The sequence below is a fragment of the Sus scrofa genome, chromosome 5, assembly GCF_054392235.1.
Source record: "Sus scrofa isolate SSC_HxYL_T2T_F1_AM1 chromosome 5, Sscrofa_HxYL_maternal_Yorkshire_Landrace_v2.0, whole genome shotgun sequence".
Classification (NCBI taxonomy): Eukaryota; Metazoa; Chordata; class Mammalia; order Artiodactyla; family Suidae; genus Sus; species Sus scrofa.
This window is the reverse complement of record NC_139387.1, coordinates 30,940,389-30,967,423: the sequence shown is the minus strand read 5'-3', so window position 1 is coordinate 30,967,423 and position 27,035 is coordinate 30,940,389. Positions and strand designations below refer to the sequence as shown.

At 34.4% G+C, this 27,035-nt stretch overlaps 1 protein-coding gene across 4 annotated transcripts in view; it reads right to left on the bottom strand.

Moving 5' to 3' along the window:
* USP15 (ubiquitin specific peptidase 15) overlaps positions 1–27,035 on the bottom strand; it is a 116,171-nt gene that overhangs the window by 73,227 nt on the left and 15,909 nt on the right. For 2 of the 4 annotated variants that reach the window (XM_003481646.5, XM_003126341.7), the window contains exons 2-4: positions 23,727–23,854; positions 14,039–14,169; positions 3,336–3,462 (exon numbers count right to left, since the gene is read on the bottom strand). In XM_003481646.5, the coding sequence (XP_003481694.1) occupies positions 3,336–3,462; positions 14,039–14,169; positions 23,727–23,854 (386 nt within the window). Of the gene's footprint in view, positions 1–3,335; positions 3,463–4,140; positions 4,255–14,038; positions 14,170–23,726; positions 23,855–27,035 lie in introns of those variants that run through there. The other 2 variants (XM_021091916.2, XM_021091917.2) reach the window with 1 other exon arrangement.

Genomic DNA, 27,035 nt, shown 5'->3' with positions numbered 1-27,035 from the left:
AAACTTTTGCTTAGAAAACAAACTAGCTTTAATACAGATTTTCAAATTTTTAAAACTAGGACTCACAGTAAGAAATTATGATCTGGTATAAACATAAAGGTTATTTTCTATTATGATATTTTCCATTCCATTTTCTTTACCCCCAAAACTGTTTAATCCATGAAAATATATATTGATGACACCATTTGAAAAATTTTTTCTAATAAGAAATTTTATCTATACAAAAATTTATTCATAATCAATTTAAAGGCATATATCCAAAGTAAGTTGTGTTTTTAAGTATTAGTAAATTTATATATTTTTTTAGGATGAGTAAATTTAAACCATGCTCATTAAAATTATGCAAATCATAAACTTTTTCAAGCAGAGTTTTTTGGTTTTTTTTTGTTTTTTGTTTTTTTTTGCTTTTTAGGGCTGCACCCGCACCATATGGAAGTTCCCAAGCTAGGGGTCAAATCAGAGCTGGAGCTGCTGGCGTATGCGACAGGCACAGCAACGCAGGATCAGAGGCACATCTGTGACCCACACCATAGCTCAGGACAACACCAGATCCTTAACCCACTGAGCGAGGCCAGGGATCGAACCTTCATCCTCATGGATAAGGTCGGGTTTGTAACTGCTGAGCCATAATGGGAACTCCTCAAGCAGAGAATCTTACAAATTATTTCCTTGATAAATTCTTATTTAGTACTTGATGTGAAAAACCCAAAATGGTTGTTTTGAGTTCAGAAATTAAAGCTTAAATCTTCATATAAATGCATTTTTAAAAATTAGGCAGTGAACTCATGTCCTAAAACAAGGTTTCTTATTGTCTCAAATAACTTACATATACATGTAATTTTCTTATAGAAATGAGGTAAGGAACAAAGAAAATAACTTTAAAAATAACTAGAAAACACTATCTACACATCAAGCATTTAAGAGGTAGCTTATTTATATTTCATTTAGCTGAACATTTCAGAAATTAGCTTCTGAATTAAGCGTACGTTTTAATATTGTGATTCATGTAATTTTATATTATTATTATTATTATTTTTATTTGTCCTTTTAGGGCAGCACCTGTGGCATATGGAGGTTCCCAGGCTAGGAGCCACAGGGGTCCAATCGGAGTTACAGCTGCCAGCCTACACCAGAGCCACAGCAACATAGGATCTGAGCCACATCTGTGACCTACACTACTGCTCATGGCAATACTGGATCCTTAACCCACTGAGCGAGGCCAGGAATTGAACCCGCAACCTCATGGTTCCTAGTCAGATTTGTTTCCACTGTGCCACAATGGGGAACTCTGTAATTTTACATTATATTGAAAACTTTGTTCTTAGCATGTAGAAATGTTTTACTTTACTGGACATGTTCCAAAAATCTACAAGCACAAAAGTGAAGTATTTTACCTACATTAATGTAATAAAATGACATTTATATATGGAAATGCTAATATTTTAGGCATTCATTTTAGAAAGATACCTATGAGTTTACTGAGACTGCAACTAAACTTATAAATGTTCTAGCTAAATAAAGGGAAAATAAAAAATTCACACATAATATTTGGCAAAAACAAGAGGATTAACTAAGCATTGGGTATTGAAAAATGGTTCTATTTCATGAAAATTATTGGTTAAAAGTATTTTCCTACAGTGAAATGGCTAAATGGTGAAAGTCAAATGCATTTATCAATTCAGAAATACTTATTTGCTTTTAACAAAGTACATTTAATAACTGGTTCCAACAAGGATATATAGTGCTATAACTGATAAATTTGCTAATCTCTTTTTTGCTGAGGAGTTCTACATTGCTATGCTATTTACATTTTCCAACAAGATCAATGTTGTTACCATTAATCTTCTTTTCCAAAAACTTTATCTGAAAATAACTACCTTTTACAATTTTTATTGAGTTGCAAACGTACTGCAATTTTGTTATTAAATACATAATCATTTATTTAAAAAACATTTTATTCAATACATTCTTTTTTTAATCTGAAATATAACTGACATTCAACATTACTTTTAGGTGTATGACATAATTGTTCAACATTTGTATACATGACAAAATGATCACCACAATAAGTCTAGTTACCATCTGTCACCATACAAAATCAGAAAAACTTTTTACCTCATTTAAGTACTTTTAGATTTACTTTTTTAGCAATTTTCAAATGTCTAAGACCCTATTATTGACTATAGCCACCATGCTGTACATTACATCCTCATGACTTCTTTATTTAATAACTCGAAGTTTATAGCTCTTAATTCCCTTCACCCATTTCTCCCAACCCCCTAGCCCTTTCCATCTGGCAGCCAACAGTCTGTTCTCTGCATCTGTGAGTTGTTTTGTTTTGCTTTTTATGGCCATACCTGCAGCATATGGAAGTTCCCAGGCTAGGGGTCAAATCAGAGCTGCAGCTAACGGCCTACACCACAGCCATAGCAATGCAGGATCAGAGCCACATCTGTGACCTATACCACAGCTCACAGAAACACCAGGTACTTAACCCACTGAGCGAGGCCAGGGATCGAACCTGCATTCTCATGGATAAAGTCGGATTGGTTACTGCTGAGCCACAGTGGGAACTCCTCTCCGAGTTTTGTTTTCTTTGTTCAATACATTCTTGATCTTAAAATTAAAATGTGGCTTTTAAACAGAATTTTAAAAATTTACATACACTTTAGTATACATTTATATGTACAGATGTGCAACTATATAAAAATAGGCAGATATATAAAAATACAGAAGTTAGGCACACTTATATTTGATACTGTAATTCCATCATCTACACATTATAAAAAAAAAAATCAGTGAGTCATTATAATGCTAATAAGCTATCTGTTTAAGTAGCTACTTAATTGTATTTAGAGGCCAAAGGATAAAGTGAGAGAAAAAAGGAAATAAACGACTGCCATTTTCCATGTTAAGGAGGGTATGCATTATTATTATTGATATTTATTTATTATATTACCTGACAAAGTTCTACCTAAGCAAGTTTTTAAGTATATGTGCTGCCAAAGAGAGCACTAAGCAAGTTTTAATTTAAAGTTCTACTTTAATTTACATTCCCTTACAAACATGACCCACATTTTCAAATGCTAAATTAAAACAATTATTATTTGATTTTTTTAAAAAAAGGAAAATGGCCCACAAATATTAAACTCATCTAATAATGTAAAGTAGATCTAAAAACAATAAATAATTCAATTCTAAGCTAAGATACATTGTATCAAACTTGGAAATCTATAATATCTAAGGATAAATCCTTAAATTTCTATATAGCAAATAGAACTGTAATTACATTTCTAAAAGCAAAGGTTTAACAAAGAGACAGGATCTTGCATTACCTATTGTGTCAGCTTTGCTAAATCTTCGAGTTACAACATTGTTCATGTTTCCATTTTCACAGAGTTTCAATTCTGTGAGATATACTTCTACTTTGCAGTGCTTTACAAACATACCCTGTTCAACCACCTAAAAAACAAAACAAATCAGTGTCAGCTATAGCTTAATATATTTCACTGTTTTGAATAGCAACATATTTCTCTAAAGAAGCTTTAGGAAAAAAACTACAGATCTCTAATTAAAAAAATAGTAAAAAAAAAAAATAGTAACTATTAAACACATCAATATAAAATAAAAGACACTGGATAGCTAAAAAGCAAGTAATATTGCAGAATTTTAATTTTTAAAAGAACACGAATAATCACATGAATAGTTTAGAAAGGCAGTATGCTACTCTAAGAATTCACTTTGGTATGTTAAAAATAATGACTACATTTAGTATTTACAATGATAAAATGCATCCAAAATGTAAATACAGCTCTAATTACAGATAAAGACATACTTCTAGCTTTCAGTACTTGATATCAAGCAGAAAATCTTTAAAAATTTTAAGTTTTATACAATTTCACTTAACAACAGCTATAATTACTCTGTATGTTAAAACAAATCTTTTAAAATGATAACTTCAAATTATAGCTGCCAAAATATTGAGTTATGCCCTGTAACTGACATGTTAGTTTTTCATCCTAAGACGAATTTGTTTGACCTTTAAGTGTGCACTCAGAGCAAATACCATGTGAAAAAAAAGCTGTTAAACATGCAAGCAATAAAGCAGAAAAAGAGAAAATATGTATATATTAGGGTCACCTTTTGAATAAGTATATTTCCTTTTGATCTTCTAAGGAAAGGTTAACAGTAGGATTTCAGTCATGAATACTGTTTCTGAAAATAGTAATCAGCCTGATATGTGATACATTCGACAAATATGGCAAAAGGGAGGCTCCAAGTGACTGTTGGACTCACAAGCTTAGCATCAATTCAGTAAGGGACTTACAAATCTGTCTTTACTTGCAGGGAAATTGCTTTAGCTCAAAAAATTCAAATATAGTTTGTCTGGTATTTAATGTCCAATCTAATGCTAATTTTTAAGATACTTGTCTTACATCTTCTTCTAATTATACCTGTTATATTCACATTTCTAAAACAAACAGCAGTCTGTACTTCTGTTAATTAACCTATTTTACAAACTAATATATAAACTAACCCTTAACTAATTCTGTTTTATATCTTATTTGAAGGATTTTGCTTTATGTTTATTTGAAGTTAAGAATGAAGCAAAGGATATATCATTTAATTTTATAAGATTACTTAGAGGTATAATTAAGTAGAAAAGATAGGAATCAAATATTTTTATCAATCAGAAATTTCTGTTCTGGGACTCAATATTTGAGTAAGAATCCTAAAATAATAACAATATTAATAAAGCAATTTTTAGTTTGCCAAAAGCAATGATAGTTTGCCAAAACTGAGGTACCTATAGGCCTCATTTTTACTTGAAAAAAAAAAAAATGGAATGACTAACAACAGAGCAAATACCAAGTAATAGGATAAAGAAACAGGATAAAAGAACAAAAAAGAAAATACCTCATTATGATTTATATTCAGGTATATATTTTCTAAGTAAGTATAGTTTAAAATTTTTTCCAAGTTAAAAAAAATTTTTCCAAGTATATTTTTAAAAAATGAGAATTAACTTTCATAATTCTAATAAATACTTTCCTGGAAAAAACCCGGGATTTTAATGGTAAGGAAATCACCATTAACAGTGAAAAACCATCATGATTATCAGAAACCACTATTTACTGGGATTCAGAATTTTTCTCATCATTTATTTCTTCAACAATATTTTACACTGCTAAAACCCTCATTATCACTACTCAGAATTCTACTACTATATTTACAAGATATTTCACTATTTCCAAAAGTAGTGTATTAAAAAGCAAGTCTTTCTAAAGGTGTCTGTCCTCCAATAATTTTCATTTGAAAGAACCATACTATATAAACGATTAAAGCTTGAATACAACAACATCATGGCAGAAAAAAATAATTAGCATATTTATATATTAGTATCATGATCATATGTATATTATTTGCTTATATAGCATCTCTATATTTGTATTTGTATCTATTTTTATTTATACAAAGTATCCTACCTTCAATAAAAATGTTTGTGCTGAAAATAATCATTTTAAATGATGGCTATGATGGCTGTGTAAAAGGAAAAAACAGGCTTATAAAAAAGAGGATACAAAATTATATTTACCTAATTATTGTAATCATTAAAATATTCATTTGAAATAATACTGGAAGGTAAATAATCAGAAATAATTGTTATGTTTTAGAATTAGATGACAGCTAAAATGTCTTTTTCTAAGTGAATTGCAATGTCTACATTATGAATAAGGAGCAAGCACAAGATAAAATCTGTGCTTGAATCCATTAATTCATGGCCACAATAAAGGTTAAGTTTCGTTACTGAGTTACTAAGTGAAATATGTGTATGTTGAATTAAAATAAACGTAATTTCTATTTGTTCATTTTGTGTGAATATGACAGCATTCTGACCAAAACTATAAAATTTGTGGTAAACCTATTATGATCCACTCTTTTACCAACATGTGAAAGTTTCACAGAAACTTTACTTCATTCCGAGTGCCCACCTCTCCCCCCTTAGAAGAGAAAGTAATTTCTAAAGAAACCTGGTACTTTAAAACAATTTGATAACACTGACCTAATGGTCACATTTACTATTTTCGAGGAGTTAGCTACATTGACTTCTGAAGCACTTACTGAGCACCTATACTTAGTGCTAGGAATACACAAGTGAATCAGACCTAGTTCCTGGAATCAAGGTGAGACTATCTAGTGGTAAAGACAAACAGACTAGTAGAGAAGTAAAACACAACTATGAAATCATAGGCATTAATTCATTACAAATCTTTCTTGTGATATTCTACACAAATATTTCAGGATGTACTTCTTCATAAAAAAGGACTCAAACATAACCACTAACAACATTTTCACACTTAAAAAATTAAAAATTAATCCCTTAATATTAAATGTCCAGTCAATATTAAAACTGTCCCTGCTATCTCATTTGTACTTCAATTTCTAATTTTTATTTATTTTCTTTTTTTAGGGCCGCACCCAACGCATATGGAGGTCCCAAGCAGGGGGTCGAATCAGAGCTACAACTGCCGGCCTACACCACAGCCACAGCAATGCGAGATCCGAGTCACATCTGTGACCTACACCACAGCTCATGGCAACGCCAGATCCTTAACCCACTGAGCGAGGCCAAGGATAGAACCTGCAACATCTTGGTTCCTAGTCGGATTCATTTCCACTGTGCCACAATGGGAACTCCGTCATTTTTAATATATTGTTTTAATCAGATTCCAAATAAAGCCCATACACTGTAACTGACTGATGTCTCTTAGGTGTCTTTTAACTAAAAAGTTCATCATTCATCTTTTTATTCTTGCAATTTCTACTAAGACTACTTCATAGATGGTGAGATATATTCTAAACAAGATGCAAATAGTATCTAGTTGCTACTCTTTTCATGATGTTGGTAGATGTTAATTAATCAGCATCTATGTCAGAAGCAGGCTAACTATGAACCACAGGTTAAATCTGACTAATCATCTATTTTTGTAGATAGCATTTTTCTGCAACAGTTAATTCCATGCATTTATGCATCACCTATGGCGGTTTTTGCAACCAAAAAAGCAGAGAAGAGTAGCTTCCACAGTGACAACTTTGGCTCACAAAGCTGAAAATATTTACTATCTGGCCTTCTACAGAAAAAGTTTGATGACCCCTTGATAATTAAATTACTAGGTCTTCTTTATTTTTTTTGGGGGGGGGGTCTTTTTAGGACCACTCCTGTGGCATATGGAAGTTCTCAGGCTAGGGGTCGAATTGGAGCTGTAGCCACTGGCCTATGCCACAGCCACAGCCATGCCAGATCTGAGCCCCATCTGCGACCTACACCACAACTCATAGCAACGCCAGATCCTTGACACAGCCAGTGAAGCCAGGGATAGAACCTGTGTCCTCATGGATACTAGTCAGATTTGTTTCCGCTGAGCCACGATGGGAACTCCAGGTCTTCTTTAATTTTGCTCACTTTTGTTTTGTAATTTTCATTGTAGAAAAGTAGTTTTTGTAAGGTTTATACCTAAGTACTTTGATTTGTTGTAAACATTTTAAAATTCAATTTTACTTGTTGCTGATATATAATTGTTCTTTCTATATTTACCCTACATACAGCTACCTTGTAAAACTTAATTATTAATTTTAATGGTTTATTAGTATACTTTTCAACATAAATAGTCATGTCTTCTAGAACATTACAAAATTTTATTTCTTCATTTTCAACTCTTACTCTTTTAGTTCTTTTCCTTGCATTACCACACTAGCTAAGACCTCTAACATAGTTAACTTCATCTTGGATATTTTACCACTAAATATGTTTGCAGGGGGTTTCTATTTCTAGTTTTCTTTTTTAGTTTTTTTTTTTTAAAAACACATCTAGATATTGAATTTTACTTATCAAATGCTTTTTCTGCATCCACTGAAATTTTTTCCTAGTTTATTCAACAGGTATGAAAATTACAATTAGTGATTTTCAAAGAAAATTAAAAATTGCACTTGAAAAAAAATATCCTGGCTGTTTAAAAAATTATTTTTAATTGAAGTATGACTGATTTACAATGTTGTGCCAATTTCTGCTGTATAGCAAAATGATTCAGTCATATATATATTTTAAAAATATTCTTTTCCATCATATGTATCCCAGGAGACTGAATATAGTTCCCCTGTGCTATACAGCAGGACCTCATTGCTTATCCATTCTAAATGTAACAGTCTGCATCTACTATCCCCAAACTCCAGTCTATCCCCCCCCCACCCCCTGGAAACCACAAGTTTTCTCTCTATGTCTATTTCTGTTTTGTAGATAGCATCATTTGTGCCATATTTTAGACTACACATAAGTCATATGGTATTTGTCTTTCTCTTTCAGACTTACTTCACTTAGAATGATAATCTCTAGTTGCATCCATGTTACTGCAAATGGCATTATTTTGTTCTTTGTTATGGCTGAGTAGTATTTCACTATATATATATACCACCTCTTCTTAATCCATTCACCAATGAACATTTATGCTGTTTTGAACAGTGCTGCTATGAACATAGAGGTGCATGTATCTTTTTGAATTACAGTTTTGTCTGGATATATACTCAGGAGTGGGATTGCTCGATCATATGATAACGCTAGTATTAGTTTCCTGAGGAACCTCAATATTATTTTCCATAGTGGCTGCATCAACTTATATTCTCACCAACAGTGTTGGAGGGCTCCCTTTTCTCCACACCCTCTCCAGCCTTTGTTATTTCTAGACTTTTTAATGATGGCCATTCTGACTGGTGTGAGGTGGTACTTCATTTCATTGTGGTTTCGATTTGCACTTCTCTAATAATGAGTGATGTTGAGCATCTTGTCTTCTGTCCATTTTTTGACTGGGTTTTTTTGTTTGTTGTTGAGTGGTATGAGTTGTTTGTGTATATTTTGGAGATAAAGCCCTTGCTGGTTGCATCATTTGCAAGGATTTTCTCCTATTCTGTAGATTGTCTTTTTGTTTATGGCTTCCTTTGCTGTGCAAAAGCTTGTAGGTTTCATTGGGTCCCATTTGCTTATTTTTGGTTTTGTTTTTATTGCCTTGAGAGACTGACCTAAGAAAACATTTGTATGGTTTATGTCAGAGAAAGCTTTGCCAATGTTCTCTTATAGGAGTTTTATGGAGTTACGTCTTATGCTTAAGTCTTTAAGCTACTCTGAGCTTATTTTTGTGTATGTTGTGAGGGTGTGTTCTAATTTCATTGATTTACATGCACTTTCCTAGCACCACCTATTGAAGAGACTCTTTTCCCCACTTTATATCCTTGCCTCCTTTGCTGAACATTAATTGACCATGGATGTGTGGGTATATTTTTGGGCTCTCTATTCTGTTCCATTGATCTGCATGTCTGTTTTTGTACCAATAACACTGTTTTGATTACTTCAGCTTTGCAGTATTGTCTGAAATCTGGGAGAGTTATGCCTCCTGTTTGTTTTCCCCTCAGGATTGCTTCAGCAATTCTGGTCTTTTCTGGATCCACATAAATTTTTGATTATTTGTGCTAGCTCTGTGAGAAGTGTCATGGGTAATTTGATACAGATCGCATTATATCTGTAGATTGCTATGGGTAGTATGGCCATTTTACCTATATTAATTCTTCCAATCCAGGAGCATGGGATATCTTTCCCTTTCTTTGAATCCTCTTTAATTTCCTTTATTAATGTTTTATGATTCTCAGTGTATAAGTCTTTCATCTTTTGGCCAGGTTTACTCCTAGATATTTTATTTTTGGATGGGTGTGATTTTTTTTTTTTTTTTTTTTTTTTTTTTTTTGGCTCTTTAGGGCTGCACCCACGGCATACGGAGGTTCCCAGGGGTTGAATCAGAACTATAGTTGCTGGCCTATACCACAGCCACAGCCACGCCAGATTCAAGACACACCTGTGACCTACACCAACATTTATAGCAATGCTGGATACTTAAATCACTGAATGAGGTCAGGGATTATACCTGTGTTCTCATGGATGCTAGTCAGATTCGTTTCCACTGAGCCACAACAGGAACTCCAGGATGGGTGTGATTTTGAAAGGTATTTTTTTTTTTTACATTTCCTTTCTGATATTTCATTGTTAATACACAGAAATGCAAGTGACTTCTGAATGTTAATCTTGCATCTTGCTACTTTGCTGAATTCGTTATCAGATCTAGTAGTTTTTATGTGGAGTCCTTATGGTTTGCTACATATAGTATCATGGCATTCGCATATAGTGACAATTTTACCTCTTCTCTTCCAAATTGATATGTTTTATTTCTTTTTCTTGACCATTGTTTAATTCCCAATTCCCTTTTTGCACATGGCTGAATTTTGCTTGCTAATACTATATTATTAGATATTTGGTAGACTATTTACTGCTAACACCTTCTGTAACTAGTTTTCTTTGGGAAAGGGTTTTCATTTAATGATTTAATTTCTTTTTTCAGACAGGGTAATTCAGATTTTCTATTTCTTGTTTCAATATTGTATTTTTCTAGAAATGTATCCATTCACCTAAAATTTCAAATTATTACATAAAATTGTTCAAAATTAATCTTTTAAAAAAGTCTTGAGACTCTGCTATGATGTCCCCTTTTTCATTTCTGATATGGGTGATTTGTGCTTATTTTCTTTTTATTCTTGATCCAGTCTTGCTAGAACTCATCTTTATTTTACTGGTCTAATTTCAATGTTCTTTACAGTGAATCAATTTTGTTCATTTAGTGTAATTTTTTATTAATATCTATTTACATTACTTCTTAATTAGACTTAATTTCCCTTTCTTCTCTTCTTGAAATAAGTCTTTCTTCTTTTCTAGCATTTATATTTAAGCTATAAAGTTCCTCTATTGTTATTACCATTCAGTTCAAAATATGTCTAATTTTACTTTTTGTATCTTTCTGACCTAAGGATTACTTAGAAGTATACTGTTCCATTTCTAAGTAGCTGAGAGATCATGTAGTTATCTTTTCGTTACTGATTTCTAAACTCCTCTGGGGGACAGAAAACACCGAATAATTTCTATCATTAGAAATATATTACAATTTGCTTAATGGTCTAGCATATGATTAATTTTGGTAAAAATTCCACTTATGAAAAATTTGTATTCTGCACTAAGTGAAATGCATGTCCACTAGGTCATGGTGGTTAATTGCGTTTTTTAAATCTGCTTCCATGCTCATTCATATGTTGCTGGCATGCCTCAGCTCTTTCTTCTCCAACTATGGGCAGAGACTTCAGTTTTTCATCATGTATATTTTTTCATAAGCCTTCACTCAGAGAGACTGACCCAAAAGAGAGGAAGAGAGCATTCCCAAGTTAGAAGTACCAGTATTTTTTATAAACTAATGTCAGAAATGATAAACTATCACTTCTGCCATATCTTACTGGTCACAGAGGCCAAAGTGGTACAATGTAAATTACATGAGTAAGACTACCAGAGGGGTTGATAATTTGGAAGCACCTTTGAGGCTGTCTACCACAGTCCATCCTCTGGTACCCAATAAGTCACAATCCCTCCTATCAAAATGCAAAATACCTGCCCCCTGCAAAGGCTCCCACTAGTCTTATTCCATTACAGCATCAATTCACATTTCAGAAACTTATCACCTATATCTGATATGCTTTCATTTCTCTTGAGAAATCATTTCTCTATCTTACCTGTACTCTGAAGGTAATGTATCTTTTTTTGGGCTATTATCAGGAATATCTTTGTTTTTAAACAGTTTTATTGTGTTTGTTTTATTTGTATTTTTTCAGCATGGGATACATAGCATTTCTTGAATCTGTATCATGATATCTTTCATCATTTTTTGCAAAGTCTCAGCTATTACTTCCAATATTACTTCTACCCTTTTATGTCTTTCCTTTCCTTTCAGGAGTTCATTTAAATTTATGTTAAACTTATTCACTATATCCCATGTGTTCCTCTGCTTATTTATTTCCCATTACTCAGTCTCTTTAAGCTTTAGCTATATATTTTCTACTGATGTCATTTACAAATTGTTTCTCTTTAGTATTTTACCCAAATGGTAAGTCCTTCATTTTTAATTTTCATAGTATTATTCAGTTTTAGAATTGGTTAACAGTTCTGTACTTCTTTTCAACTATCTTTAAATTTTTTGAACCTAACATGCACAGTTTTTTAAAGTTTCTGTCTGATAATTCCATTATCTGGATTCCCCACAAGCCTCTTTCTATTATCTATTGTTTCTCTTGGATTTTGGTTCCATTGTATGTCCTCATTTGCCTGTTTTGTTTTTGTTTTAAATTGAGTACCTGACACAATGAGACATTTTAGAGATGATTTGAGGCCCAGGAAGGTGATTAATTTTGTTTCTCCATGACAGCTAGTGGTACTACCAATTTCAAATTCCTTAATGCAACCAGAAATTAGCAAAATTCAAAGCTGGGCTTCAGACTGTCTAGAAGACAAGTCTATTCTTTAAGTAAGTTCCACCAGCATGGGAGTGGAATTCTCTGAGTCCACTGGCAGCAGAGGCATAGGAAAAAATGGAAATTTCCACACTTACTGATTTAATTTTGGAGAAAGACACATTTTAGTAAGTACTCTAGGTAGTTTTGAGCCCACTTGTTTGAAAATTATTTTACATATTGAGTAAATTCCAACTACCTTAATTAAAAATATATGACCTCCTTACAAACTTCTCAACATTTTTTTTCTCCTTGTGTGAAATTTTCATGATTCTTTATCTGCTTTAATTTAATTTGCTTATTAGACACAGATTTAAAAAAATGCCAATAAGGCCTCTTTCAAGAAGAAATGCCAATGGAATTGTCAGCTGATCTGTTTAACCATACTATATAACATGCTACACTTATTTTTTTAAGTATGCCGTTAAGATTCAAGTAATACAGTTTAACATATTTGAAGATATTCAAGACACAGATTTCCCTTTATCCCAGGAATGAAAATCTTCATCTAGACAGTTTTATAGCTGGTTTATCTTTCAAATGGTCAACTCAATTCTGTGGCAACTATAGATAAAATAAGCCATTTTGTATACATTTATAAATATACATGACTACCATTCCTAGGAGAGAGGTATCTTTTAGGAAATGGCTGCAAGAAAAAGCTAAGGGAAATTAATGAACAAAACTAAACTACACTAGACTAAATCAAAGGCACATTCACATTCTATTTAGAAAACAAAATTCAATCCTATACCTAAACAACAGATATACAAATACAAATTAATACACCAACTTTGTAGCATCAGTTCCAAATAATTCCAAAAATAGTTCAGCCTACTCCATGTTCATACCCCTGTGTTATATAATTTGGCTTTTTAATTGTCTTTATGTGGAACTAAAATCAGATAAATAATCATGCTCCACCCAAATAACTACCAAACAGTTATGTAAGGTTGCCAGATCTACTTTAGGCACTTAGGATTTTATTCTACTATGGCAAAACTGATACTTTTATAAATGACATTTCAGTTCCAAAAAGCAAAGAAAGCAGGTCATTTTAAATGTTTCTAGACTATAACTGTAAAACTTTAAAATAGGGATGAGAAAAATATCTGCATTTTCAAGTTTTAACCAAATTTTATGTTGTAAAATATTTCTACTTTTAGTTCTTTTTTTTTTTTTAATTTTCTAATCAAAAAAAAAAAAAGTGCAGCACAGTAGTTAAGAAAACAGAGTCAGGCTACTTAAGTTTCTAATCTCATGTGACTTTCTAAAAGACCCTAAGCCTCTTTACCTCTGGCATCATTTCCTCATCTATAAAATAAGGATAACAGTACTTACCTTAGAGATTTTTTAATGAAGATTAAACTAATTAACAGCACTTGAAATTTTATAAAGTTTACACATGATGTGCTTATACCAATGGCTAGCATACAGTACACCCTCTATGTTAGGTGGTGTTATTATTATTACTATAATATGGTGTACAGTAACATTTGATGGTCTTTTTCTCCAAGATAACTGATGAGGCTGCATAAGTCACTGAATTAACAACAAAATGTGAACTGTTTAGGAAAAATATTATTTTTATTCAGTAATTCTCAACATGTACCTTTCGTGCTATTGGTTCCTGACCTTCCATCAATGTGTACCAGCTGACAAGTTTGTTCCAGCCCTCAGTTGGCAATAGTATATAATCCAATTCATCAATAAGATGCTCCTTGAGTGACTGGGCATCACCATCTGCAAAAGGAAAAATAAACTCAATACATAAAAAGAAACAGTACTACATGTTCCTAAACACTTTGGTTGTATACATTGCAAATTACTTAAACTCATGAATACTAATTTAGGTATTTAAATAGTATTTAGGGTTTTGAATAAAGCTCTGAAAAGGTTCACATGTAAGTCTATACTGTCCAAAATAAACTGTTGCTTTATAAAGTTTCATTGTCTATCATTATTCAATCAACAGCATTTATTTTATTTTTTTTGGGGGGAGCTTAAAAAAAATACTAAAGTGTAACTGTTAGCCAAAGGATCTGAATGAAGAGTGTTTCCCAAATATTTTAAGTATCAGAGATCCCTCACATGGTAATATAATGGCTGATGAAGAAAATTCAGAAGGAAATAAACAATCTTTTATAATGATTCCAAAGCACTGGGCTGAGAACTATGATGGAAAACACAAAAAGACATCTTGTCAATCAACTTATTTCTCCGGAGGACACACAATCTAGATTCCTCCTTAGATTCCTCTAAGATCTCAAGTAGAGGTTGTTCAGACATGGTTCTAATTTTATGACCCATTTTCAAAATTCCAATTAAACTGAAAATGTAGTGTACAAAGTAGTCTAGAAGCAACACCTTGACTTCATGATAGTCATGAAGCTCACTTATTATTATCTGGTCCTTGAATTGCCAAAATGCAGAAAAAGAAACAGAAATAGTTTGCTGAGTTATTTACAACATAAAAATGTTCTCATTCCAAGCCAGCCTTGAATTAACAAACATCAGGAGAAAAACTGTTCCTGATAGCATTTCAATAAGGAGAATGTACTATTCCTAATTAGATATAATAGCAGGAAGCAAGAAAAATGCTGAAGGGATTAAGAGAAAGTTATTTACTCTATCTAGGATCAATCTATGGTCACAGAATCATATTAAATTTTGAGAAAACTATGTTCCATACAGAACAAAAATGAGAAAACACTGAATCTATAACACGAAACTTCGACAGATGCAAAGTATTAAATATTAAGCTCAATTTTATTTTTTAAAATCTTAGCTGTATCTTTTAAATTCTTGATGAAAACTAGCAATTTGAAACAAATTTTCAGAACCCTCTGAAAGTGAAATTCTAACCCCCTATATGCATCATGTACTATGAGACATATTACAGCAGATAACCATGTCATCTCAATCAATTTTCAAAACAATCCTGTAAGACAGGTATCTATTTTATTTTATTTTTTCTCTTATTTGTCTTTTTAGGGCCATACTCATGGCATATGGAGGTTCCCAGTCTAGGGGTCAAATCGGAGCTGTAGCTGCTGGCCTACGCCACAGCCATAGCAACGCCAGATATGAACCACATCTGCGACCTACACCACAGCCCACGGCAATGCCAGATCCTTAACCCATTGATTGAGGCCAGAGATCGAACCCACAACCTCATGGTTCCTAGTCAGATTTGTTTCTGCTGTGCCACAATGTGAACTTCGGGTATCTCACTATTTTAGATTAGAATATACCTTCATGAAAATTGAGTTACTTTCCCCAAATCATTTATACCTAAAATTGCAGGCACTATGAAAGGTGTTATTCCATAAAATTCCTAGAAGAGAACACAGGCAAAACATTCTCTAACATCAACCACACAAATGTTTTCCTAGGTCAGTCTCCCAAGGCAATAGAAATAAAAACAAAAATAAACAAATGGGACCTAATCAAACTTACAAGCTTTTGCACAGCAAAGGAAATCATTAAAAAAAAAAAGACAACTTACAGAATGGAAGAAAATAACTGCTAATGATGTAACTGACAAGGGCTTAATCTCCAAAATATACAAACAACTAATACAACTCAACGGAAAAAAAAAAATCATGAACTGTTAGAGAAGTGAAAATCAAAACTACAATGAGGTACCACCTCACACCAGTCAGGGAGTCAACAAATAACAAGTGCTGGAGAGGGTATGGAGAAAAGGGAATCCTCCTACGCTATTGGTGGGAATGTAAACTGGTATAACCCCTATAACCTCAGAAAACTAGAGAATGACCATAGGACCCAGCAATCCCATTCCTGGGCAAATATTTGGACAAAACTGCATTCAGAAAGATACATGCACCCCTATGTTCACTGCATCACTATTCACAATAGCCAAGACATTGAAACAACCTAAATGTACATCGACAGATGACTAGATTAAGATGTGGTACATATACACAACGGAATACTACTTCTCATCCTTTAAAAAGAACAAAATAATGCCATTTGCAGCAATATGGATGGAACTAGGGAGTCTCATACTAAGTGAAGTCAGAAAGACAAATACCATGTGATATCACATATATGTGGAATCTAAAATATGGCACACACAAACCTACCTACAGAAGAGAAACAAACTCATGGACCTGGAGAACAGACCTGTGTTGCCAAGGGACAGGGGGAGGGAGTGGGATGGATTGTAGTTTGGGGTTAGCAGATGCAAACTATTACATTTGGAGTAGATAAGAAATGAGGTCCTGCTGTGTAGCCCAGGGAACTATACCCAATCACTTGTGATGGAACATGATGATAAGATACTATGAGAAAAAGAATATATACATATGTATAACTGGGTCACTTTGCTGTATAGCAGAAATTGACAGAACATTATAAATCAACTATAATAATTTTTTTAAAAAAAAACTATGAAAAGTGGCATTCCTGTCATGGCTCAATGGATAATGAATCTGACTAGCATCCATGAGGACACAGGTTCGGTCCCTGGCCTCACTCAGTGGGTTAAGGATCCGGCATTGCCATGAACTGTGGTGTAGGTCATAGACCCGGCTCAGATCCTGTGTTGCTGTGGCTGTGGCGTAGGCCAGCAGCTACAGCTCCAACATGACCCCTAGCCTGAGAACCTCCATATGCTGTGGGTGTGGCCCTAAAAAGAAAAAAAAAAAACTATGAAAGGTGTTATTATGGAAAACCCTTTTATCTCAGTTGATTTTCAAAGTAATACTAAACAACAGATATCTCCATTTTAAATTAGTAAATAGATTCCAGTATTGATTAATTTGCCCAAGTATACAAACAGAAAATTGTAGAACTAGATTCAAATACGTATCTGTTTAAGCTAACAACCATTCCCTTTCCATAACAGGCTACCCCAAGTAAATTTAGGAAAAGAAAAAAAAACTTAAAAATTAAGACTGCTATGCTATTCTCCACAATAATTCAAGAGTGTGAGTAAATGATTTTATTATGTACCAGAATCCAAATTGCAATTTATATCCAGTGGAAAAAATAAAATGATCAATTCATTTTTTTAAGGAGAAGACCCTTAAACACAGAATAGCTGATTTTTCTTACCTCTCTATTTATTGATATAAAATTTAGATACAATAAATTGTATAGATTTAAAGTATAAATTTGGGAAGGTTGGACATCAAATGAAATGTGAAACTATCATCACTACTAAAATGATAAACATATGCAGTTGTCCCAAAGATTGCCTTGTGGTCGCCCCCCATTTTTGTCTTCTTAGGGCTGCACCTGCAGCATATGGAGGTTCCAGGGTAGGAGTCGAATTGGAGCTGTAGCCACTGGCCTACACCACAGCCACAGCAACACAGGATCTGAGCCATGCCTGCGACCTATACCACAACTCATGGCAATACTGGATCCTTAACTGACAGAGCGAGGCCAGGGATGGAACCTAAGTCCTCGTGGATACTAGTCAGATTCATAACTCCCTTTGTAGCCCTTCTTTGTCATCTTTCCTTCTTGTCCATCCAGATCCACTGTCCTGTCCCCCTCAAACCACTTATTTGTGTTTTGTAACTAAAGACTAATTTGTGTTTTCTAGATCTCATATAAAACTTTATGAGATAATGCTTTGTTTGGCTTCATTTACGCTGCATCATTATCTTGAAATCCATCCATGTTTTTAAGTATCAATAGTTTATTTCTTTTAATTGCTGAGTAGGATTTCATTATACGGATATTTTATAATTTGTTCACCCATTCAGCTGTTTATGGGAATTTTAGGTTGTTTCCAAATTTCTCTACTACAGCTAACACTGCTACACACACTCGTGTACAAGTTTGCTTATGGATGCTTTCATTTCTCTTGGGTAAATGACTAGGAGTGAAATGACTGATTCCTATGGTAAATATACATTTAGCTTTTTAAGAAATTGCAGAACAATTTCATTCCCCCAAACAGTGTATGAAGCTCTACTTGCTCCATATCCTTGTCAACACTTTGTATGGATCTCTCTTTTAAATTTTAATTTTAATACATGTATAGTGGGACCTTGATGTAGTTTTAATCTTCATTTTTCTAATGATTAATGATGTTGGGTATCTTTGCATGTGCTTTTTGAAAACACTCTCTTCTGTGATAAGGCATCTGTTCAAACCTTTTGTCTACTCTTTCCACTGGGTTTTACGGAATTCTTTATTCTGTTTATCAGTGATTTGCAATTATTTTCCCACACACTGTGGTTTTCATTCTCATTACTGTCATTTGAATAAGCTTTTATTAATGAAGAAATACATGTCATCAATTTTGTCTTTTATCAATTGTGCTTTAATTCTTATTTAACTATATGACCTCTAATTCCATGTCTAGGTATGAACCCATGAAAAAAAGGAAAATATACATTTACACAAAAATTTGTACATGGATGTTTAGAGAAACATTATTCATTAGCCAGAAAGTGAAAACAACCCAAATGACCATCAATTGATGAATGGATAAATTAAATGAGGTATATATTTCCATACAATGGAAAAATTATTCACCCATGAAAAGAAATAAAGTACTAATTCATGCTATATGAATGACACTTGGAAGCTTTGTGCCAAGTGAAAGAAGTCAATATAAAGGCCACATATTGTATGACTCCATTTTAATGAAATGTCCATAATAGGCAAATCCATAGACAGAAAGTAGATTAGTGATTGCCTAGGGCTAGGGTCTTAAAGTGGGATGGAGAACTACTGCTAATAGATACGAAGTTTCTTTCTGCGGTGATTAAAATTTTGTAGAATTACATGGTGGTGATGGTTGTACAACTTTGTGAATATACCAAGAAACAGTGAACTGCAGAATTTAAAAGGATGAATTTTGTGGTATGTAAATTCTATCTCATTTTTTAAAAAGCCTACTAGCAATGTGATTTCAAATTATGCTGAATCTGTAGATTGAATGGGGAAATTTAACAACATTGAGTTTTCTGATCCACTAACATAATTTCTCTATTTAGGTTTTAATTTATCTCAGCAATGTCTTGTAGCTTTTAGTGTACATGTCTTACACATATTTTGTCAGATTTATCTATATTTTGTGATGCTATTACAAAAAGCATTTTTAAAATTTCAATTTGTTAGTTCATTTTTAGTGTATAAAAACTCAATTGGCTTTTGAATAATGTTGTATCCTGTGGGTTAAACTCAATTATTAGTTCTAGAAGTCATCTTTTTCTGGATTCAATCAAATTTTCTTTTTTTTCTTTTTTTTTTGCTTTTTAGGGCTGACTCATGGCATACGGAAGTTCCCAGGCTAGGGGCTGAATCGGAGCTGCAGCTGCTAGGCCTATACCACAGCCACAGCAACGTAGGATCTGAGGCATGTCTGCAACCTACACCACAGTTCACAACAACACCGGTTTCTTTACCCACTGAGGGAGGTAAGGGATTGAACCTACATCCTCATGGATACCAGTCAGATTCATTTCTGCTGCACTACAATGGCAACTCCTCCATCAAATTTTCTATATAGACATAAGTATATGCGAATAAAGGCAGAGTTGTTACTTCTTCTTATACAATCTGTACACCGTTTATCTCTTCTTCTTGCTTTATTACACTGCCTAGAACCTCCAGTACAATCAATATTAGCTTGAAGAGCTGAGAGTGGACATCCTTGTCTTTTTCCTGATTTTAGAGGGAGAACACTCAGCCTTTCACCACTGAGTATGTCATCTGTAGGTTTTTCATAGGTGCCCTTTATGAGGTTGAAGAAGTTTCCTCGTGTTTTACTATTTTATCTTACATCATATGTAATCTTTTTAACATTTATTTCAATGTACATTTTTTTATTGTTGGACTTGATTTACTAAAATTTTGTTAATAACTGACACATCTATGTTCATGAGGGCTATTGCTCTACAGTTCTCTTTTCTTGAAATGTTTCTGTCAGATTTTGGTATCAAGGTAATGGTAGTTTTAAAGGATGAGCTGGGATGTATTTTCTCCCAATTTTTTAAGAGATTTTGTAAAACTGATATTATTTTCCCTAAAATGTGCGGCAGAATTCACTAGTGGCACTATATTGATAGTGGCACTAGTCTGATATTTTCTTTACACTATAATTTCTTTAATTGATATAGGGCTATTCAGTGAATCTATTATTTTGGAATGAGCTTTGGCAGTTTTTATCTTTCAAGGAACTTGTCTTTTTCATCTAATTTGTTTAACAGCATAAAGTTCATAGCATTCCTTTATTTATTTATTTTTTTAGTATCTATCAAGTCTGTAGTGATGTTGTCTCTTATTCTTGATATTGATAATTAGGTCTTTCCCCTTTTTCTTGTGTTCAAACTAGACATTTATAAATTTTATTATTTTCACAAAGAACCAGTTTTTTGTTTATTGATTTTCTCTATTTTTGTTTTCTTTTTATTTAATTTGTTATGAATTTTTTCTTTTTTTGCTTTTTAGGGTCACACCTGCAGCATATGGAAGTTCCCAGGCTAGGGGATGAATCTGAGCCACAGCTGCTGGCCTATGCCACAGCCACAGCAATGTAGGATCCAAGCCATGTCTGTAACCTACACCACATCCGGCAACACCATATCTTTAACTCAATGAGCAAGGCCGGGGGTCCAACTTGCATTCTCATGGATACCAGTCTGGTTTGTTACTGTTGAACCACAACGGGAACTCCTATTATGAGCTTATTAGCATTGCCTTTCATCTGCTTGATTTAGATTTAATTTGTTCTTATTTTTGGCTTCTTAAGTCAGAAACCAAGGTCACTGATTTGAGACCTTTCTTTTCTTTATAGATGTTCATACTATTTAGCTGCCTTCTACAATTTTGATGTTTCATTTTCACTTTCACTTAGCTAAAAATACTTGCTAATTTCCCCTTTGAGTAATTTTTGACCCATGGGGTTATGCAGAAGTAAGTTTCCAGATAACTGAAAGTATTCCACATATCCTTCTGTTATTAACTTCTACTTTATTCCACTCTAGTAAGAAAACATATTTCATATGATTTAAATCTTTATAACTTTATTGAGACAAGTTTTATGGCCCTGAATATAATTAATCTAAATGCTTCATGTGTCACACTTGAAAAGAACTCATTCTGCTGTTGTTTAGCGGAGTGTTCTATAAATGTGAATTAGATCAGTTAGGTTGATTTATTTCATCACTACTTCTCTGTCTATACACTTTCTATCATTTATAGAGAAAAGAGTATTGAAATATCCTTTATAAAAATATGGATATTTCTCTATTTCTCTTTGCAGTTCTATCAGTTTTTACTTTCAAGTTATGCCGTTAAGTGGGCATATATCTAGAATTAATGTTCTCTTAAGAAATTGTCCTAGCCTATTTATGACTATGAAATGAACTTTTATTACTAGCAATGTTTCTGTTCTAAAACCTAATGTCTGATATTAACAGGGCCAGTCCAGCTTCCCTTTGATTAGTGTTAGTATATGTATTAGTCTTCTATTGCAACATAACAAATAACCATAGTGGTCAGAAGTTATGGTGGGCTCAACTGGGTTTTCCACTTAGGGTTTTACAAGGAAGAAACCAAGATGTCAGACAAGCTGTTTCCCATCTGAAGGCTCTGGGAAAGAATCTACTTTCAAGCTCATTCAGGTGGCTGACAGAATTTAGTTCTTCATCGTTACAGGTATGAGGTCCCTGTTTCCTTGTTGGCTGTGGGCCCTAACGCCTCTTTGCTCCTGGAGGATGCCTGTCTTTCTTCTTACTTGATCCCCTCCGTTTCCAAACCAGCAAAGAGTCCTTCTCTTGCTTTGAATCCTGACTTCTACAGCTGCCAGCCAAAGAAAACTGTGCTTTTAAAAGGCATATATGATTAGATTAAGCACACTGGGATAATCTCCCTTTTGTTATTTCACATAAATAATCATAGGAATATCTTATCCTATCCACAAAGGGAGATGATTATGTAAGAGTGAGGGTCATTAGAGGTCAGTCTTGGAATTTTTAAATCTCTTAATCTATTTGTATTTATATTTGGTGGATTTCTAGTAGACAGTATACAGTTGGGACTTTTAACCATTTCTAACAGTCTAAACCTCAAATTGGGGTATTTACATTAAATATGATTATCGATAGAGTTGGGTTTAAATCTACCATCTTGCTATTCATTTTGTATTTGTTTCATTTGTTCTTTTCCACTTATATTAAAAAAAACCCAAAACACAGTGCTATTTCTCATTAAGCATGTTTTTCTGATTCTTGGCATTCCAGATAAAATTTGAATGGAACCAAGACATTATTAAATTTTATCTTGTTGGAGGCTGGATATTTTTGTATTCCTATAAATACTCTTGTGTTTTGTCCTGAGATGCAGTTAAGTTACTTAGAAATAGTTTGACGCTTTCAATTTAGAAGGACAAGAGGATTAATTATGTCCTTCTGCAGAGGCAAACCCATCCTCTACAGTTTACCCCATGATTTATGAGGTTTTCCACTCCGGCTGCTGTGAACACATTATTCTTGGCATTCACCATATGAATGAAAGCGAAGGTATTCATCAGTTAACTCTATTAAACCTGCTTAATAAATAATTAGCGGTAGGAGTTCCCTTCATGGCTCAGTGGTTAACGAATCTGACTAGCATCCATGAGGACGCAGGTTCGATCCCTCGCCTTGCTCAGTGGGTTAAGCATCCAGCATTGCCGTGAGCTGTGGTGTAGGTAGCAGAAGCATCTCAGATCTGGCGTTGCTGTGGCAAACATCTTATTGTTTATGCTATATGAAGCTTGGAGGATATGCAAGTTTTTGGAAAAACAATTAAAGAGAGCTTGATCAGTGAAGGCACGTTACAGTTCACTGTTTGTTTCTTTGTTTGTCTTTTGTCTTTTCAGGGCAGCACCCACAGCACAAGGAAGCTCCCAGGCTAGGGGCTGAATCAGAGCTGCAGCTGTCAGCTTATGTCACAGCCACAGCCACACCAGATCTGAATTGCATCTGCTACCTATATCACAGTTTGTGGTAATGCTGGATTTTAATCCACTGAGCAAGTTCAGGGATTGAACCAGCATCCTCATGGACACTGATCAGGTTCTTAACCCACTAAGCCACAGTGGGAACTACTATTATGCCATTTTATAGAAGAGATTTGAGCATCTGTAGATTTTGCTATCTGGGAAGGGGGAGTCTGGAACCAATCCCCCATGGACACTAAGGGATGATCATACAGACATTTCTAATCTATCAATTTATTCACATTAACATTTTCCATATTACATATATTGACACTTAACATAGTGAAACGAACTCATTTACGACCTGACTGAAAGAAGCAAATATTACCTTTAAGAAGTCCAGAGTTATCAATGGGTCCAGGATAGACATTTTGATCTCCCATCTGGTATTTGTCCCAACTGTCAAAGCCAACATATTTTTTCCACTGTTTGAACCAGCGACTATCTACTAGATACCTAAAAAAGAAAAAAAAAATCAGTAAGGGAAAGTAGCTGGAACTAGAGAAAGAGCAGAAAAACTATTTTTTACATTTCATTTTATATCAAAGCACATGCCTACCTCAAAGGATTACTGAGAATAATGGCACTGTCACAGTCTTAAAAGGAAAATATTTTACCTGTGCAAAGTATTATTTCTATTGTTACATAAAATATCTACTACTTAAAAACAATTAGTATTTTTATTTATTTATTTATTTTGTCATTTTAGGGCTGCACCCTTGGCATATGGAGGTTCCCAGGATAGGGGCTGAATCGGAGGTACAGCTGCTGGCCTACGCCACAGCCATGGCCACGCCAGATCCCAGCTGCATGTTGAGATCTTGTTCCTGGACACACTACTTCCTGCCCAGTGGTTCCTTCTCCCTCAGTATTCTCCTATTGCTCTCAACACCTGGTTAACTCCTATCGTCTTTCATCTAGTCTAAACGTTTTCTCAGGGAATCCTTCCGCAAGCTCTTCTGTATTTTCTCTTAGTTTGGAAAAGGAAAAACAAGAAGGCAATCTCAGTCTACTAGGTACTAAGACTCTTTATTAAGTTACAGAAATTACTTTTTTTTTTTTTTTTTTTGTCTTTTGTCTTTTTGTTGTTGTTGTTGTTGCTATTTCTTGGGCCGCTCCCGCGGCATATGGAGGTTCCCAGGCTAGGGGTTGAATCGGAGCTGTAGCCACCGGCCTACGCCAGAGCCACAGCAACGCGGGATCCGAGCCGCGTCTGCAACCTACACCACAGCTCACGGCAACGCCGGATCGTTAACCCACTGAGCAAGGGCAGGGATCGAACCCGCAACCTCATGGTTCCTAGTCGGATTCGTTAACCACTGCGCCACGACGGGAACTCCCAGAAATTACTTTTAATAATAACAAAATAACTAATATTTGAGCCTTACTCCTGGGACAGGCACATACTTCTCAGCATTTTAATATATTGACTAATTTACTCCTTTAACTACCCAATGAAGTAGGCACTATTATAATTAACTTGTCTGAGGTTACAAAGTTGGTGATAGGAGTTCCCATCGTGGCGCAGGGGAAACGAATCCGACTAGGAACCATGAGGTTACGGGTTCAATCCCTGGCCTCGCTCAGTGGGTTGCAGAATCTGGCATTGCTTTGAGCTGTAGTATAGGTCGCATACTCGGCTTGGATCTGGCCGTTGCTATGGCTGTGGTATAGGCCGGCGGTTGTAGCTCTGATGAGACCCTCTAGCCTGAGAACCTTCCGTATGCCGCGAGTGCGGCCTAAAAAGCAAAAAAAAAAAAAAAAAGTTAATGATAGACCTGTAAGTAAGAAAATGATATCAGCATAGAAAGCAAAAAGACTCATGAAAAGAACACAAAGAAATAAGAACCAGGATCAAGTATATGTGGAACTATGTTACACGCTGAAAGCATTATTACAGATCAGCAGAGAAAGATCTGGCTATGTACATGAGAAAAAACTAGAGCTCTACCTCACATATGCAGTCAGTTCCACTCTAAAACGTCTTACTTGAATGTGTAAAACATGACTGCTATATAAGGGAACAGGAACACAAATTCAGTGTGTGCTTAAGCACTACGTCATCTATAAGCAGGATGAGGACTAGGGTGAGGCAAGTGAGATGTCTAGGGACCCTAACAGGGAGTATTTCCTTAAATTTGACACTCTTGGTGCCTTGCTTGTCTCACCCTAGTCCTAACTCTGAAGCAAACACTAGATAAATGTGGAAAACTACCCACCTAGTGCACAGGTATGCACAAAACATACATTTGGAACATCTACCTACATTCACCATGTGTGTTATGAGTCACACTCCCCATATCTGCTGTTACAACTTCCTGGCAAATTTCAGATAACCTTCCTTCCACCACCTCACAATAACTCACAAGCAGAAACCCATTTGAATGCCACTCTCACAAGCAAACCTCACCTTTTTCAAAATAAAAGCATCATATGTACTGGGGTATCCACATATTTCTTAACCATTTAACATGTATAAAACCATGCTACCATTTTTAAATGGTTTTTTTTTAAATGTCACTGACAAAATTCTTAAAGCACTGTGCCCAACCCTATTTTTCCCTTATGTCTGGTGCTTTTTATTGCATGATTTTGCATATAGCACAGTGATTTTTAGGAACACATGCTGTGTTATAGCAGAAACTGTACAAAAATAAATTGTAGTTGGATTAAAAGCATAAATGTGAAAGCAAAAGTATATTTTTTCAAAAAGATATGGAAGAAAATTCTTGTTACCTTAGAATATAGGAAGAGTTAAGACAAAAAGCAAAAAAAAATATTAAAGGTAAAGACTGACAAAACTGTGAGGTTAAGATGAAAAGCTTCTATTCCACAAAGGCACCACGTGAAGAAAGATACAGACTAGGGAAGACACTTATAATGCCTATGAACAAAGGATTAGAACACATGAAAAAATTTCCTTAAATTAATTTTTTAAAAAAGAAAAAAAACAATTCACAGAACGGAAAATCAGAATGGCCTCTATACATGTGAGAAGATGCTCAATCTCATTAGCAATGTGGAAAATACAAATTAACACTATATCATATTCTTATGAAATTGGTGAACACACAAGCACATGCACAAGTGTCAATAATATTAAGTGGAGAAGATGTGCAGTAATTGGAACTCGTAAACTGCCAAGTGGAATGTAAGCTAGAATCCTCATTTTGGAGAATAACTTGGCAGTTTCTATTAAAGATGAAGATGTGCATAATCCTATAGAATCATGTTATTATTGCCTCTGCTAAGTTTTACACTACAGAAACTCTTGCACATATTTACAAGACTATAACTTAAGGAGTTCCTGTGGTGGCGCAGTGGTTAACGAATCCGACTAGGAACCATGAGGTTGTGGGTTTGACCCCTGGCCTTGCTTAGTGGGTTAGGGATCCGCTGTTGCCATGAACTGTGGTGTAGGTTGCAGACGCAGCTCAGATCCCGCATAGCTATGGCTCTGGTGTAGGCTGGAGACTACAGCTCCGATTGGACCCCTAGCCTGGGAACCTCCATATCACGGGAAGCAGCCCTCGAAAAGGCAAAACGACAAAAAAAAAAAAAAAAAAAAAGAAAAAAAAGAATATAACTTAATAATGTATAATGGAGGGAATCTGCAAATGGAAAATGGGAGAAAAAC